At 42.5% G+C, this 17604-nt stretch overlaps 1 protein-coding gene across 1 annotated transcript in view; it reads left to right on the forward strand.

Annotated features, from left to right (window-relative positions):
• Nucleotides 1-17351, forward strand: part of LOC133456587 (V-set and transmembrane domain-containing protein 2-like protein) — a 111367-nt gene extending 94016 nt beyond the window's left edge. The window contains exons 2-4 of the mRNA XM_061735081.1: nucleotides 3036-3205; nucleotides 4431-4475; nucleotides 16241-17351. Coding sequence (XP_061591065.1) covers nucleotides 3036-3205; nucleotides 4431-4475; nucleotides 16241-16708 — 683 coding nt within the window. The 3' untranslated portion in view covers nucleotides 16709-17351. The remainder of the gene's footprint in view (nucleotides 1-3035; nucleotides 3206-4430; nucleotides 4476-16240) is intronic.
• Nucleotides 17352-17604: the final 253 nt, after the last annotated feature.

The raw sequence follows: 17604 nt of genomic DNA on the forward strand, positions 1-17604 counted from the left end.
CCAATATATTCCAGCTGAGCCAGCCTGGTACACCTACGATGTCACGTCTGTGTTGAAGGAACTACCAGTAAGCAGAAGTGATGACAACATTACGAGCAGCCACTTCCTCATACGATAGATGATCCAGCTCAAAACTGTCCGTCAAACCTTTTCCCCCTTGTGTTCGGTGCAGGTCAAACACACGAGAGAGTATTATTTATTCAGCCGGGGTTCTCCCTTCTTCACTCGTTCCCCCCGATCCTTTGATCGAGGTCTGTTCGTGAGGTTTGTGTTTGTGGGGTTTGTGTTTGTGAGGTTTGTGTTTGTGAGGTTTACGTGGAGGCGTTGAGCGCGGGGAACTTAAAGGGGACCTATTATGGCATTTAATGTATATTTTAAACAGGCCTTGAATGTCTTAAAAACAATCTAAAGCTTGTTTATTCTACATAAATCAGAAATTCGGCTTGTGGGCCATGTCTCTAGTTTTACCGCTTCTAAAGCCTTTTTCTGTGCTTCATTCTGAGTGGGCGGGGCTATGATAATGAGGCTCTGTGCTGATTGGCTGTCTGAATGACGTGTAGCAGGGGAGGAAACAAAACCTCTCCGGGCAGAAGAGCAGCGGCTGCGTAGCAAAGCGTGTCCCATGCGAGAAGCTTCTGCGACAAAATCAATTCCATTGCTTTATTTTTTTTTTATTGGACTGTCCTAACTGGCAGCGAGTTTAAGGGTTTCAGTGTGGACAGAGAGAGTGTAACAGTTTCAGTGTGGACAGAGAGAGTTTAACAGTTTCAGTGTGGACAGAGAGAGTTTAACAGTTTCAGTGTGGACAGAGAGAGTTTAACAGTTTCAGTGTGGACAGAGAGAGTTTAACAGTTTCAGTGTGGACAGAGAGAGTTTAACAGTTTCAGTGTGGACAGAGAGAGTTTAACAGTTTCAGTGTGGACAGAGAGCGTCCGATGTCACGCAGCTCGACGTGATAGCGGACGCTCTCATTCAGTTACACGCTGTAAACGGATCTAAAGCCTGATTTACGGTTCTGCGTTAAATCGACGCGTACCCTAAGCCGTAGGCTCTGCGTTGGTGTAACGCGGAACCATAAATCAGCCTTTAGTCACCTCGTCTTCACACAGGAAGCTTTAATTGAATTCTAAACAGGGATTCCTCATCATTTAATTTCTTATGTTACAAGACAAATGAATCATGTTAATTGTAAAGAAATCACAACACTGAATTTTCACAAATGGCAATTTATTGTTAAAAAAAATAAAACATAAATTGTATATAAATAACATTTATGCACTATTGCTGGCTCAAGGAAGGACTGTGCGTCTTCTGAAGGTGTCGTTGAAGCTTCAGGTGCTTGGAAGATCTGAAACCATAGACAGAAATAAATGTATTACGGTACTAATAGAGCTCCGTAACACGGAGTAACACCGGAGCTAAGCTAAATACTTAGCCCATGCAAAGATCATACTTGGAAACAAAAATAAATAACATGAAAAAATAACGTTACTTACCGCTGACTCGTGTGCAACAATGGCGGACGCTCTCGGTCTCTCGGCGGAGTTGGTTGTGGGTGTGGTTTCAGCAGCGGAGGAGACCGAGGGCGTGGTTTGCATTTTGCTTACGTAACGAAAATGCACAAATCTGAACGGCTCGTAGAAAGTCACATGACACTGGAAGATTCAGCCGGGCGGGGGGGTTCAGCCCCTGCAGAATTCAGTTGCATTCCTCCTTCTCTGAGTTGTCAGGCTGAGGGGAGACCAATTTATATATGTTAAAGCAAGAAAAAACGTGTTAATAGGTCCCCTTTAACCCAACCCCACCGGCTGAGCTGTGAGTGGCGGCGAGCTTGGTGGGGTAGACGTCGACCTCTTACTCCTCGTACAGGTCTAAGAAGCAGATGGAGGAGTTGAAATGAAACGTGCAGAGGTGTGAATGCAAACATGCACCAATCGCTGCAGCGATCGTCTGCCTGAACAAGCTCCAACGGTTGTTTCATTATGTTCAGTCTCGTGTGATTGTGTACAGTACAGATATATCATAAACTGGCTTATAAGTGTTTCTGCAAATGGTTGAAATTGAAATAAAATAAAAAAAAGACTCTAATGCAAGTATTTATTCTAGGAAAGACGTTTGAGAGATTAGTTTAGAGCTGGCCGTGGCATCCGTCAGTAAGCCGGCTGGATGTATGTCTGCAGTGAAGGGAATAGATGCGCTAATGTCAGAGGTGGTAGTAACGAGTTACATTCACTCCGTTACAATTACTTGAGTAAGTTTTGGGAAATTTTTTACTTTTAGGAGTAGTTTTGAATCACTATACTTTTTACTTTTACTTGAGTAGATTTGTGAAGAAGAAACTGTTCCTCTTACTCCGCTACATTAGGCTACGTTGAGCTGTTACTTTTCTTTTATCCATTTTATCTGCGTACGTGTCAATCTCATGACATCACTGGGTGATTCTTTGGGAAAAATGTTTGTTTTTGCATGTTTTGTCACATTTACACAGACTCAAACACACACAGAGTTTCTATGAGTTCATGTTTGTTCTAGTTCTGCTGGTTAAAAAAGAAAATTACAAAGGCTTGAAATGTTGTGCTACTTGTGCTTAATTTATTTTTTTATTCTGTTATTATTTTATTTATTTTATTATTTGTTAAAGTACTTGAATTTACTTTAAGATTATTTTAATTTAAGTAATTTTTTTATTTTTTATTAATTTTAATTTATTTTATTTTATTGATTTAATTTGCCTGAAGATGATTATTTTGTACTTTTGTCTGTTTGAATGGTTGTGTTAAAAAATAAATCAGACGTTACTCAACAGTTACTCAGTACTTGAGTAGTTTTTTCACCAAGTACTTTTTTACTTTTACTCAAGTAATTATTTGGATGACTACTTTTTACTTCTACTTGAGTCATATTATCCTGAAGTAACAGTACTTTTACTTGAGTACAATTTTTTTTTTTAAATTTCTTCCAGCTCTGGCTAATGTTTGATGATATTATAATATCATATACCGGTATATAACCGTGTCTCCTCTGTGTTTGTCCAGCCATGTTCACGGAGGTTCCTCACGACATGACGGCCCAGAGAGGCCAGGACGTGGAGATGGCCTGCTCCTTCAGGGGGGCCGGGATGCCGTCCTACTCCCTGGAGATCCAGTGGTGGTACATCCGGAACCATCTGGACTGGACGGACAGGCAGCCCTGGGTGACTAACGAGGTGGGTGGATGAGCGGCTCACGGGTGGAGCACATGTATCTGTGGCGGGTGGGTGGGTGTCCACCAGCGTGGACCCGCTGAGGGAGCTGGGAGTCATGGTGGGTCATTACAGGACCCTTTCCAGTGGAAATATTCTTGGACCCGTAGTCACTTTATCCAGGACTCCCAGGACCACGTATCGGAGCTCCGCTACACTGCAAAAATTCAAAATCTTACCAGGAATATTTGTCTTATTTCTAGTTCAAATAAAAAAATCTCATTACACTTAAAACAAGAGTCATTAACAGAAAAATAACTTGTTATTTGACAATTTTCACCTGTTTCAAGTAAATTTTCACTTGAAATAAGTAGAAAAATCTGCCAGTGGGACAAGATTTTTCTTCTCATTACCCTAGTAATTTTTGTATTTTTGTAATTTTTCTACTTATTTTAAGTGAAAATCTACTTGAAACAGGTGAAAATTGTTGTTTTTTTTCCAGTGATGAGTCTTGTTTTAAGTGTAATGAGATTTTTTGGACTAAAAATGAGACATTTTAACTAGAAATAAGACAAATATTCTTGTTAAGATTTTGAGGTTTTGCAGTGTAACCCTAGGTCACATCTTCCAGCTTTACAAAATTCTTCTTTTGCCCTTTTATGTGTTGTTTAGTCAAAAATATGATTAATTTAAACTGGAAATACCAGTAATTGCACCGAACTCACAAAATACACTGCCAAAACCCTTACCAGGAATATTTGTCTTATTTCTAGTTAAAATGTCTCATTTTTAGTCAAAAAATCTCATTACACTTAAAACAAGAGTCATCACCAGATAAATAACTTGTTATTTGACAATTTTCACCTGTTTCAAGTAAATTTTCACTTGAAATAAGTAGAAAAATCTGATAAAATGGATAAAAGAAAAGTAACAGCTCAACGTAGCCTAATGTAGCGGAGTAAGAGTAACAGTTTCTTCTTCACAAATCTGTAAAAGTAAAAAGTATAGTGATTCAAAACTACTCCTAAAAGTACAAAATGTCCCAAAACTTACTCAAGTAAATGTAACTACCCACCTCTGGTAACCGGAATATTAGCAATAACACGAATTTTGACTGCATCTTTGTGTTTAACAGGGCGTCATAATATCGTGTCCAGGTGCTTTTGTTCATATTCTCTGATTATAATCTACATTAAACTTCATAGGTAATTCAGTGTAAATTGTTTTAATCATTTATTCTTCTCCCTAGGTGGCTCCGGAGGAGGAAACGCCGAAAGATGCTACAAAGATAAGTGTGAGTCAGCGCAGTCTGCTGTTGTTTCTCCCGGGGAAGGCCTTTATGTTTGTCTTGGTGCCGTGTGACGGGGATGAGGCACAGAATGCTTATGATTACACTTCCTGCTCGGGATGATCCACAGATGTTGGGTTGGATGTAGCTCTCAGCGCCGCCCGCCGACACTCCAGATGACACATTAACACGCTCACTTCATCCTTGATGGCTTTGTAGAATCACAGAGTCAGCCGGAGCCGAGGCGGCGGAGGCGTTGGAGCCGCTCGTGGGTGGTTAAGTGTCCTCCTCGGGGGATGGGCCGGGGCTTGCACTGCATCATCTTTAGATCCTAATAAACACCCCATCATCTTTACGGCTGCAACACCGGTTCCCAATGACAAACAGGGACACGGAGAGTTCAGCAGGGTGGCAGACTTTTTGTAATGGATATCCTCTTGTACCCTCACTGAAGATCCTCTCATTTACTCACTCAGATAGCTTCCCAGAAGAAAGTAAAGCATCTTTTACAGAGAAGGAAATCGCCGCCATACAGTGATTTAAATGACTTTTTTTTCCATATTTCAGTGTATACTGCATTCACTTTCCACTAAGTTGCACAAGGCAAGTTTATTTGTACAGCACAATTCAACACAAGGTAATTCAAAGTGCTTTACATCAACATTAAAAGCGTCAAGACACAATTAAACAGTAAATAACAAATACAATGAAATAAAATCATAAGAAAAGAGGTAAAATAATAAAAAGCAGAAGTTGTTAAAAAGTAAGGGCAGTAGAGTACAGCAGGTACATCTCATTCTTAAAATGGCAAGAATTAAGTTTTGTATACGGTCAAAACGTACAAAGACCGGGTCAAATACACTGCAAAAACTCAGAATCTTAACAAGAATATTTGTCTTATTTCTAGTTTTTAGTCAAAAAAAATCTCATTACGCTTAAAACAAGACTCATCACTGGAAATAAAAACAATTTTCACCTGTTTCAAGTAGATTTTCACTTAAAATAAGTAGAAAAATCTGCCAGTGGAACAGGATTTTTTTGCTTGTAATAAGAAGATAAATCTTGTCCCACGGGCAGATTTTTCTACTTATTTCAAGTGAAAATTGACTTGAAACAGGTGAAAATTGTCAAATAACTTTAAATTTTAAGTTATTTTTCTGGTAATGACTCTTGTTTTAAGTGTAATGAGATTTTTTGACTAAAAATGAGACATTTTAACTAGAAATAGAAATAAGGCCTGGTGAAAAATGTTATATTTAATGGTTTGCATTAATGGGCGTGGCCTAATGGCTCAACAGCGCCCCCTTGAAAACTTTGTTTCTCAAGCCCCACAATACGTATTGACGTACATGCACGAAAATCACTACACACCTGTATCATGTCGCAACTTAAAGAAAAGTCTCTTGGCGCCATGGCCGAAACCCAACAGGAAGTCGGCCATTTTGAATTAATCGTGTAATTTTGGTGCAATTTATGCCATTTCTTCGACAGTTAATTCAGCCCAAACCGTAACGTGCACCCAGGTGTGTTATACATCAAAATGTGCGTCTCTATCCTGCAACGACGCGCATTACTTTTCTCAGTCAAAAGCGTTACCGTGGCGACGCTAGATGCCAAAAAGCGCCCCACCCTTCATCTGATTGGTCCATATTTGATAGTTTCTACTTTCTGCCATAACATTTGAATGGTTTGATATAGAGAGTCATGGGTGGTGTCATCGGACTTAGTTTTGAGTCCTTGACCATAATTGGTGCAAATTAGCCCCACCCCTTCTTCTGATTGGTCGATATCTGATAGTTCCTATTTTCTGCCATATTTTTTCAATGGTTTGACATAAAGAGTCATGGGTGGTGTCATAGGACTTAGTTTTGAGTCCTTGATCTTTATGGGTGAAAATTGCACGCATGAGGGCCCGTTCATCGCTGCTTGCAGCTTTAATTGCATTTTATTTCCTCCCGTTGCAGAGAATCACAACATTTCAGGTGTTTGCTGGTAAATTGTAGTCAACATGTTTGGTTTAATTGCATGTGCAGAAACGTGCACTTAGAGGGACGTGAAGCATGGCTCCGTGGCCCCCGACCGCCGCGCTGCTGCTGCCTCGCGGGGAGGAAGGCAGCAGCTGCCGGGCGCGTGGCTGAGTGCGTGCGCGTGGCTGAGTGCGCGTGCGTGGCTGTGTTTGTGTAGGTGGAGTCGGGCCCTGCGGGCCGATGCAGCTGCAGAGTCGTGAGGAGCGCAGGCTGGCGTGTAATGGATGTCTGCTCGCATCCATTTAGTCAAACAGAAACATGACGGGTCCCCAACGCGCAGACATGAAGTCACAGAAAGCTTTTACCCGCAGCCACGCGTGCACGACAACGACGCGTGCACACACACACACCCCGGCATCACGAGGGGGAAGGCGGGGGGCAAACGGAGTTGCATTTATATCCCGGATCATCTCGGTAGTGCTGCTCCGACAACCTGGAAATGTTTTTACTTCCAATAAGTCTTTTTTTTTCATTTACATACTTTAAAGGCTACAGAGAATTTACTCTGCAGCACCTTTGCTTGAAAACGGGTGCAGATTTTTGGGGCCTCGACGCAGCAATGATTTAACTGCTGCACGTTTTTCCCCCTGGTCCATGTTTTTACCTACTAGTCCATGTTTTTAGCTCCCGGTCCATGTTTTTACCCCCTAGTCCATGTTTTTACCTCCTGGTCCATGTTTTTACCTCTGTTTTTACCCCCTGGTCCATGTTTTTACCCCCTGGTCCATGTTTTTACCTCCTGGTCCATGTTTTTACCTCCGTTTTTACCTTCTGGTCCACGTTTTTACCCCCTCCATCCCTTCTAACGACACAAAGGACTTTTCCTCTCATGCAAAAGTCCAAACCTGGTTTTTAACAGGCTGCTTCACACCTGGTACAGATAAACAGAGATGTCTCGCTCGACTGAAGGTTCACACATGAACAATGTTTTGCATCTTTGTTGGTTTGTAAACGCTTCTCAGATAGAGAAGACATCTGTTAGAAACCCAGACAGCCAGTGGAACATTGGGATCTACAGATTAGATTTAAAAGGATCAGGTTATAAAAATACTACTGAGAGCACAACAAATATGTATTTAGTATTTGTTGTGTCATGTTTTGTACTGCTTGTACAAGGACCTTGAGTATCTTTAAAGGAGCCTAATAAATTAAATGTATTATTATTATTATTTATTATCATTCTTATCGCCTTCTTTTCTAAACTTATGCAATCTGCATGGCGCTATTTAACCTCCGCCTGTTTTTAAACAATTTCCTATCACACGAGTCATCACATTTTAATTATGCATAGAAAACAATAAGTCGCCTGGTCTGGTTAAAACTTTCCTTTTCATGCAAAACACAAATGTATGCAACGATAGTTATAATCAGGGGTGAAAGTAAGCCGGTACGATCCGGTACTCCGTACCACCAAAAGATTCTGTGCCGGTACGCAGTACTGGGAAAAAAAACACACGAATTGCTGACAATAATCTTCACATACAGCAGGTCTCGAACCCTCGACCTCTCACACCAAAGACAGTGACGCTACCGCTCAGCCATGACTCAGCTCTGCCTTCCTTTGACCGACTCAGTGAGGAGAGACGAACATAGCGATATAATCGCTATGTTCGTCCTGTATAACCGACCTGTTTTTTGGTCATTTTTAAAATATTTGTACAATATAAATATTAGTAAAACCCCACTATTTGTGCTTTTGTGAATAGCGTATTCCAGTTTTTACTTCCTAAACACACACACTGCATGGAAGGGAGCGTTTGATTTATTGTTTACGCAACGTTACTTTTTTTTTTCCACGACCAAACCACACACTTTATTTATGTAATTTCCACCAGGCAAGGACAACAAATAAATGATTCCAGCAAAATTCCAAATTTTTTGTGGTTGGCTGACACATTACAGCATATTTCAAATATGCTAGTAAATAATCACACGCCAAATAATCACAAATATGATATTTGTGATTGGTTTTCATTCCTCGTTTCAGGAAAAAAAAAAAAGCGTCAAAAATGTTGAAGTAACGTTTTTTTTATGTTTTAAGTGTTTTGCTTTGATGAAAAAAATGCTGAAGAAGTTTTTTTTTCCATTTCAATGCACACATTGTAAGACACATTTTGAGACATTTTACTCATTTTTTACTCTTTTTTCATTTATGTGCCCAATGTTCTGAAAATTCAAAGACAGAGACTTGTTCAGCTGCTGATGAATTTAACTGTAAATTTCTAATTTGAAACAAAACAAATTGTTATGATTTTGAAAGTTTTGTCAACATTTACAAATTATTCTGTGACAATCCTTGGTCCAGACTGGCCTTTATTTACACCATTTAAATAAATCATTTGCTATAGGCCTACACAGTGTTGTGTTTCTAATTTCTACACCGTACAGGCGTTAAAAAATTGAATGCGTGTTCAGGGATGCAAGAAAGTGGTGGTGGGAGGAGAACAAGCCATGAAGGTTGGGGTCGTAGTACCAGCAAGAACTTTAATCTACTTTCACCCCTGGTTATAATTATATTTGAATTAAATTGTATAAGCCATAAACCAAATTTCCCCGAGATGATGAATAAATAAATAAATAAACGTATCTTTAACCCCATGAAAGTACATCTTGACATAAGGAGCCCCAACTGCATTCACGCTGAGGGCGACAACACAACTGTCCCCACTTTTAATCGTGTTTTTCTTGTGTTTAAAAAACTAAAAAGCTCTTCAAATTTAAACTGAATCATAAAAGTTGGTCGGCACACATTTTCTTGGTCCGCTTGGCCCGGCTCTTTACGGCGGGGTTGGCTCATTTCTGGTCATTCATCACATTAATGACACCTACACCATAAAACTTTAGCATTAATTAACCTTTATCCTGTGGTCCCATCTCCTCTCCGGCGGAGGTGTGACGATATCCTAATATTGATGATGATTGTGACATTAAGAAAGTGGCATGCTGATGACGGATGGTGAATGGATTTTCCTTTCCTTTTAAAGTGGGGTTATTGAAGTACTTACGAGTAGTTATTGACTCACCGGCAGGAGACATCGATCACAGGTCGACCAGTCGTGGGCGGGGAGGCCGGCGGCGACTCAAAACCGGGGTCATGCCATGATATTTCATCTCAGATCAAGTAAACGCTGTATTAGATAGAATTTAGCCCCAAACGGGTCATTTTTGCAGTTTACTTTGTCTCTATTTCCTCAACTGAAGCGTGTCCGCGTTGCTGCAAAACATGACAGTAAAACGATTCATGCCAGTTGCAGCGTCGCTCGCTGAGCTGAGGGTCAGATTTAGGGGCCATTTTAGTGTATAAAATCAATATTTTGAGTTAGTTTCTGCATAAAAATGCATTTTGATCACATTTCTAGCGAGAAATATATACTTTACTTTCATAATATTCACTCAGTGAATGTACATAATCACTCGCTTGGTCGTTGTATCTTCAGATCTCGCCAGAATAAAGGCTGATTTATGGTTCCGCGTTACACCAACAAAGAGCCTACAGCGTAGGTTACGCGGTGACGCGCGCCGTACGGTGCGAATCACTGCGTAACCTACACCGTAGGCTCTGCGTCGATTTAACACAGAACCATAAATCAGCTCCCGAGCCGGCGGCTCTTCTCATCCCCGAAAACATCGCAGCAAATTTCTTAACAGGCGTTATTTGGATAAACTGAGCCCAGGTTGGGGATCTTAACGGTTACTTTTACGCCTGAAAAAATATAAAAACTTAATAAAGTGTCATATTAACAGCGCTACAGCGGAAATTAAAACAGCTTCTAGCTCTGGGCTTCCTGATATGGTGTGACGTATGTGCAAACGTAACTACGCAGTCGCTTACGTACCCGAACGTAAACCACGCAGTGACGTAGCAAGTGGTGTCCCAATCCCTAGGGAACATTACAAGGGCCTTACCCAAGAGGCTTCATTTTTTAGGGCTAGGGGTAGAAAGTAGGGGGTGTATTGGGATTGGCCCTTAGACTTCATCCTGGTGTTAAACCTCTACGTGACATAGGAAGGTCACATGACCTTTATATGTTACTGTAACCACACGCTACCGTACAGCCGTCGCTACACACTACATAGTCCCTAAGTAGCACACACAGCTGTGTGGTGGTGCGGTTGTTTTTCCCTGTGTGTATATATATATATATATATATGTATATATATATATATATATATATATATATATATATATATATATATGTATATATATATATATGTATATATATATATATATATATATATACATATATAGTGCACTCAGCGGTCTCACGATGCATCGCTTCATTACCCGGGAGTGATCTGTTCTGTTCTCTCGTCGACAGCAGCAACGCTAAATTATGCTACAACAACGTGCTTACATAGCGCCTTTCTAGTCCAAGGACCTTTCAAGATGCTTTTACAACGCTAGCAGCTTTCTCTCTGTCTCTCACTCACACACACACACACACACACACACACACACACACACACACACACACACACTAATTAGATCGATTTATTTATTCGACCGAATTATTCCTATAATTACCCCTATAAATAAAACAACTTTACAGTTATTGTAAAAGAAGTCTAGGCAGGATTAAGTATTATCAATTAACCGAGAAAAAAAAAAGCTTTTTTGGGCTGGGAGGAAACTTTAGTATGTGGAGAAAAACCCAGGGATGCAAATCCCCACACAGAACCCCAGCTGGTCCCAGATCCAGTCCAACCTGTGTTGGTGCTAACTTTGCTGGCCGTCATAAAAAACACAGAAGAAGAAGAAAAGAACCAGCATCACCATGGTGGGAGCTGCAGCGTAGATCAGAGTTTAAACTAAAGTTGCTTTCGTCAACAAAAATTGTGACTAAATATCATCGTCAACGAACCTTTATTACTCGAGGAAAATTAGACAAGACGCAACGAAAATGCTGGTCATGTGACAATAACGATAATTAAATATATGATGCAATATCGTAGACGGATAAAAACGAGACTAAAATGTAGATTACAAAATAAAAACTGATAAATTATGTCATCATAAAAATAAAATGTCTTCCAAAACGAGAGGAAATGTTCTACCAAAGATCGTTAACATCCATGTTTTCAGTAGTTTCTCTGGTTTAATGTCCATGTTTTCAGTAGTTTCTCTGGTTTAATGTCCATGTTTTCAGTAGTTTCTCTGGTTTAATGTCCATGTTTTCAGTAGTTTCTCTGGTTTAATGTCCATGTTTTCAGTAGTTTCTCTGGTTTAATGTCCATGTTTTCAGTAGTTTCTCTGGTTTAATGTCCATGTTGCTGCTTCCACCTGCCTGCTGTGCTGTTGCCGTCCCTGACCCACCAGTCTGGCCCTCAGCAGGAGGGTCCCCCCTTATGATCCTGGTCCTGCTCAAGGTTCCTTCCCTCCTAAAGGGGAGTTTTTCCTTGCCACTGTTTGGCTTAAGGTTTTTCTCCCACTAGGGGAGTTTTTACCTGCCATTGTTTATGTAATAACTGCTCGGGGGTTTATGTTCTGGGTATGGGTCTCTGTAAAGCGTCTAGAGACAACCCTGTTGTATTAGAAGCTATATAAATAAAATTGAATTGAATTGAATTGAATGTTTTCAGTAGTTTCTCTGGTTTAATGTCCATGTTTTCAGTAGTTTCTCTGGTTTAATGTCCATGTTTTCAGTAGTTTCTCTGGTTTAATGTCCATGTTTTCAGTAGTTTCTCTGGTTTAATGTCCATGTTTTCAGTAGTTTCCTCTGGTTTAATGTCCATGTTTTCAGTAGTTTCTCTGGTTTAATGTCCATGTTTTCAGTAGTTTCTCTGGTTTAATGTCCATGTTTTCAGTAGTTTCTCTGGTTTAATGTCCATGTTTTCAGTAGTTTCTCTGGTTTAATGTCCATGTTTTCAGTAGTTTCTCTGGTTTAATGTCCATGTTTTCAGTAGTTTCTCTGGTTTAGTTCTGCTGGGTGACGTTAGTCCTCAATCCCAGTCGCTGCAGCAGGAATCAGATCCAGAATCAGCTGCAGAGTTAGAGGCTGATGCCGTTAACGCAGAGCTCTAGGTTCACGTCCATTAAAAACAAAGTTACATAGAGAAACGTGGGGATCTTCTCTGGGACTGGGAGAAGAAGAGACCATCTTTGGATACACTTTCCTACATAGATGTGGAAAAGAAAATCTAATGTGTTGTAGAAAAAGAAAAAGAAAGGGAAAAATCCAGAAAAATAGATATGTTGTAAACGCAAATTTGAATATTCTGTATCTGGAATGAATGTATTCTTGAGTCTATAAGGTAATAATATAATAATAAAATAATCAGGGCTGCACATAATTATTTTGGTCTGGTGCTCAGAGGAGCCCCTGGATATGTGACTTGGGCCTCCAAAAACGCGGTGACCCGTCTCGCCGGATCGATAAAAGAGGGATGCAGGAATAAGTTATAGGCAAAACGATATTTATTCACTTATAAAGATGAATGGCTCAATATAGTCTTTTACAAAGTTAATTTATTTCAATAATTCAACTAGAATATGGTGTAAAAGTTAATTTATTTCAATAATCCAACTAGAATATGGTGTAAAAGTTAACTTATTTCAATAATTCAAGTAGAATATGGTGTAAAAGTTAATTTATTTCAATAATTCAACTAGAATATGGTGTAAAAGTTAATCTATTTCAATAATTCAACTTAAAAGGTGAAACTAATATATTACCTATTCTTATTACATGCAAAGCAAGATATGTTGAACCTTTATTTGTTATAATTTTGATGATGGAATTGTTTATTGATTTCATAAAATATTCTCTAATTTATTTTTTATTTGGGGTTTTCATAAACTTTGAGCCATAATCAGAGCAGCGTCTTGCTGCTGCAGGTAACTGCTGCACGCAGTGACGGACGCTGGCTGATTTATGGTTCCGCGTTGCATCAACGCAGAGCGTACGGTGCGCGTCGCCGCGTAACAACATCATGCAGCCACTTCTCGGCGAAGACACGTTTTCTGTTTCTATCCACGGGTAGTGGTTTAGTTTGGCGTCTCTTTGTAGTTGGTGGTGGTGGAACGCCAAAATAATTACTTAATGGCGCTTGCTTCTTGGACATTTTGACGAGACGTGACGGGGTTTGTTCAGTAAAGCTGATCCTTAACTCTCTTCCTCACCGCTGCAACGAGTATGGGAGGGGGAGTAAGGACGCGCTGTGATTGGCCAGTACTAACTTTGAGTGGCGGTTCTGGGGAAAAGCTCTCGCAATAGATTTTTTAATATTAGTATTCTGGTCTGGCCACAACCAATAATATGAGCCCCAGCTGTTGGTACGCAAAAGCGCTTCGCAGCACTAGATTGACAGCGCATTGAGGATTTTGACGGCGCATGCGCTCTGGCGGCCCACTTATGTGCAGCCCTGAAAATAATCTTGTTTGAATTGTAAAATGGGTTTGGCCAAATACAATATTTGACTAAAACTAGACTAAAATGTTCCTGGACAATTCTGACTAAAATAATACTAAAATCAGATTCAGATTCAGAGAAACTTTATTCATCCCCGAGGGGCAATTCAGGACAACTAAGCAGCAATACAAGTACAGTAAATCCGCTCAGCTGCCGGCCGGTCGACCACAACGAGCAGTGACCCGAAACCGGAACAAAGCAGAGAAAGGTTGACATTGGGGGTGGGGGAGGGAGGGAGGAGGGAAAAAAGGCATCTTCACACTGTGTATAAGTACACAGTGAGAAAGTGCAAAAAAACACCTCAGCACAGAAAGCACATGACAAATTTAACATCATCATCACAAGACTTATAGCCAGGAAGGCGTTGAGAATGAGGGAGGTGGTTATCAGTAAGTGTGTGTGTAAGCGGTAGTCCGTGAACTTCGCTCAGAGCTGCTCCTCAGCCAATGTCCTTGATGTTATCAGACGGCTCGGTCAGTTCTGAAAACAGGTCCACAGATGTTCTGGAGAGGGGAGGGTTAGTGGGGGCAGAGTCACCTTGTTTACATTCCACCAGGGAGATTGTGACCAGAGCGATCAGCCAAAACCACTCTGTCAAGGCCAGATTATAGAATCAACAATTGTATTGAAAAGAAAACAGAGAGACTCAGTAATTTTCCATCTGCCTTTATTCTCTGGTTCATCAATGGCGACTCCAAACAGACGAATTTGTGATCAATTCCCGCCAAGCCGAGCTTCCAACTTCTCCAAGGTCTTATCCATCTTGCCAATGAGCTCAAAGACCGCCGCCACCCTGCGATTCTGTTCAAGAATCGCATCTAGCTTGCGGCTTTGCTCCCCCAGCGTTAAAGTCTGAGTATTAGTCGCAGAGCTGATCCCTTCGGTCACGTCCGGCAGCTCGGAGAGGGCCAAAGCAGCTGTCGACGACTTACGCGTTTGTCGGTAGACAAGGCACCCCCCCCTCCAATTAGGAGAAATCCTGCTATCATAAATCCAATTATGAAGGCACCTTCAACGTCCTCGACAGACAGGATCGCCAAACACAACGGTTTCCAATGTTTCCAGAAAATCGGCGTTGAGAATGAGGGAGGTGGTTATCAGTAAGTGTGTGTGTAAGCGGTAGTCCGTGAACTTCGCTCAGAGCTGCTCCTCAGCCAATGTCCTTGATGTTATCAGACGGCTCGGTCAGTTCGGAAAACAGGTCCACAGATGTTCTGGAGAGGGGAGGGTTAGTGGGGGCAGAGTCACCTTGTTTACATTCCACCAGGGAGATTGTGACCAGAGCGATCAGCCAAAACCACTCTGTCAAGGCCAGATTATAGAATCAACAATTGTATTGAAAAGAAAACAGAGAGACTCAGTAATTTTCCATCTGCCTTTATTCTCTGGTTCATCAATGGCGACTCCAAATAGACGAATTTGTGATCAATTCCCGCCAAGCCGAGCTTCCAACTTCTCCAAGGTCTTATCCATCTTGCCAATGAGCTCAAAGACCGCGCCACCCTGCGATTCTGTTCAAGAATCGCATCTAGCTTGCGGCTTTGCTCCCCCAGCGTTAAAGTCTGAGTATTAGTCGCAGAGCTGATCCCTTCGGTCACGTCCGGCAGCTCGGAGAGGGCCAAAGCAGCTGTCGACGACTTACGCGTTTGTCGGTAGACAAGGCATCCCCCCCTCCAATTAGGAGAAATCCTGCTATCATAAATCCAATTATGAAGGCACCTTCAACGTCCTCGACAGACAGGATCGCCAAACACAACGGTTTCCAATGTTTCCAGGAAATCAATTGTGTATCCATCAAAAAATGTCCCATCGGGACAGGAGGGCTCCCTTACCCCCTGACTTCTTGTCGCAAAAATGTGGTCAATTGTGCTGAGAGACAAGTTAATCAATTCCATGATTGTAGAGTTTCGGAGGAGTGAAAAGGAGAGACTCTGAAGACGAGACAGGACAAAAAGCAGTAGCAGGGCAGATAGATAAGGGAGCGTCCGCCTTCGCCGAGAGCTGGAAATGCTCAGACTTTTAGTCGACTGAAACTTGACACGACTGAAAAGAGTATGAACGTGACTAAAACTTAAATGATAGCTTGACCCAAAGACTAGACTTAAACTAAAATTGAAATAGGCTGACAGAAACAACACTAGTTGAAACACAGACTGCGTTACAGACAGCGACGTTAGTGCTGACCTTCAGGTTTCGCTTTTTGAAAACTCTGCTGATGATGCTTTGTTGTAAATAACAGAGGGCAACAATGACAACATGCGCAGAAATCAGAAATCTTGTGGCGATTTTTCTTCTTCTGCGCACAAATAACCAGCATTTTGTTTGTATTTCTCAGGTCGTGAAGGTCGTTGGCAGCAACATCTCCCACAAGCTCCGTCTCTCCCGGGTCAAGCCCTCGGACGAGGGAACCTACGAGTGCCGCGTCATTGACTTCAGCGACGACGCGGGCGCGCGCCACCACCGCGTGCGGGCGTACCTGCAGGTGGTGCCGCAGGGCGACGTCCTGGACGCCGGCCACAACGACAACTTCCAAGCTCTGGACGAGACCAAGAGAGGCGCGGCGCCCGCCGGCGGGGACGGGGAGCCTCACGGCGGCGCCAGAGAGCACAGCCACCACCAGAGCCACGGGCGCCACCAGGATCATGGCAAGCGGCCCTCGTCGCCCGCCCACCACGTGCACGGCCATGGCGGCGGCGGTGGTGGCGGCCAGCAGCACAAGGCCAGCAGAGAGCTGAGGAAGCGGGAGGCGGACAGTAACCACAGCCACAATGACTGCCCCGACGAGCAGAGCTGCGCGCTGTAGACGCCCCGCCGAGCCAGGAGATTCCAGCGGGATTTGCATATCATAATTGTTTGTCGCGGCATAAAAAGCTCCCATCCCCACACAGTGCAGGTCGGCAGGTGAATCCTGGACGGGTTGAAGTTTTCAGTTTTCAGTTTTCAGCATGGCTTTTTCAGAGCACCGGACTGGGAACTGTGCAGGCATCGCGGCTTTTCTTGCTGAGCGGGTCTGAGTTCCTGCTTCTCACCCTTACGCCCGAGAGGGCGGATGTGTACAGGACTGTCTCAGAAAATAAGAATATTGTGATTTTCTGTAATGCAATTACAAAACGCGTCAGGGATGAGAATCAGCACCTCCAAAACCGAGGCCATGGTTCTCCATCGGGAAAGGGTGGTGTTCCTTCTCCGGGTGGGTGGAGAAGTCCTGCCTCAGGTGGAGGAGTTCAAGTATCTCGGGGTCTTGTTCACGAGTGAGGGAACAATGGAGCGTGAGATTGACAGACGGACGCAGTTATGCGGTCGATGTACCGGACCGTCGTGGTGAAGAAGGAGCTGAGTCGAAAGGCGAAGCTCTCGATTTACCGGTCAATCTTTCGCACCTACCCTCACCTATGGTCATGAACTTTGGGTAGTGACCGAAAGGACAAGATCGCGAATACAAGTGGCCGAGATGAGTTTCCTCCGCAGGGCGGCTGGACGCTCCCTTAGAGATGAGTTTCTTCCGCAGGGTGGCTGGACGCTCCCTTAGAGAAAGGGTGAGGAGTTCGGTCACCCGGGAGGAGCTCGGAGTCGAGCCGCTACTCCTTCACATTGAGAGGAGTCAGCTGAGGTGGCTTGGGCATCTGTACTGGATCCTCCTGGATCCTCCCTAGGGAGGTGTTCCAGGCATGTCCCTCCTCCCTAGGGAGGTGTTCCAGG

Source organism: Cololabis saira, chromosome 12 (assembly GCF_033807715.1).
Source record: "Cololabis saira isolate AMF1-May2022 chromosome 12, fColSai1.1, whole genome shotgun sequence".
Classification (NCBI taxonomy): Eukaryota; Metazoa; Chordata; class Actinopteri; order Beloniformes; family Belonidae; genus Cololabis; species Cololabis saira.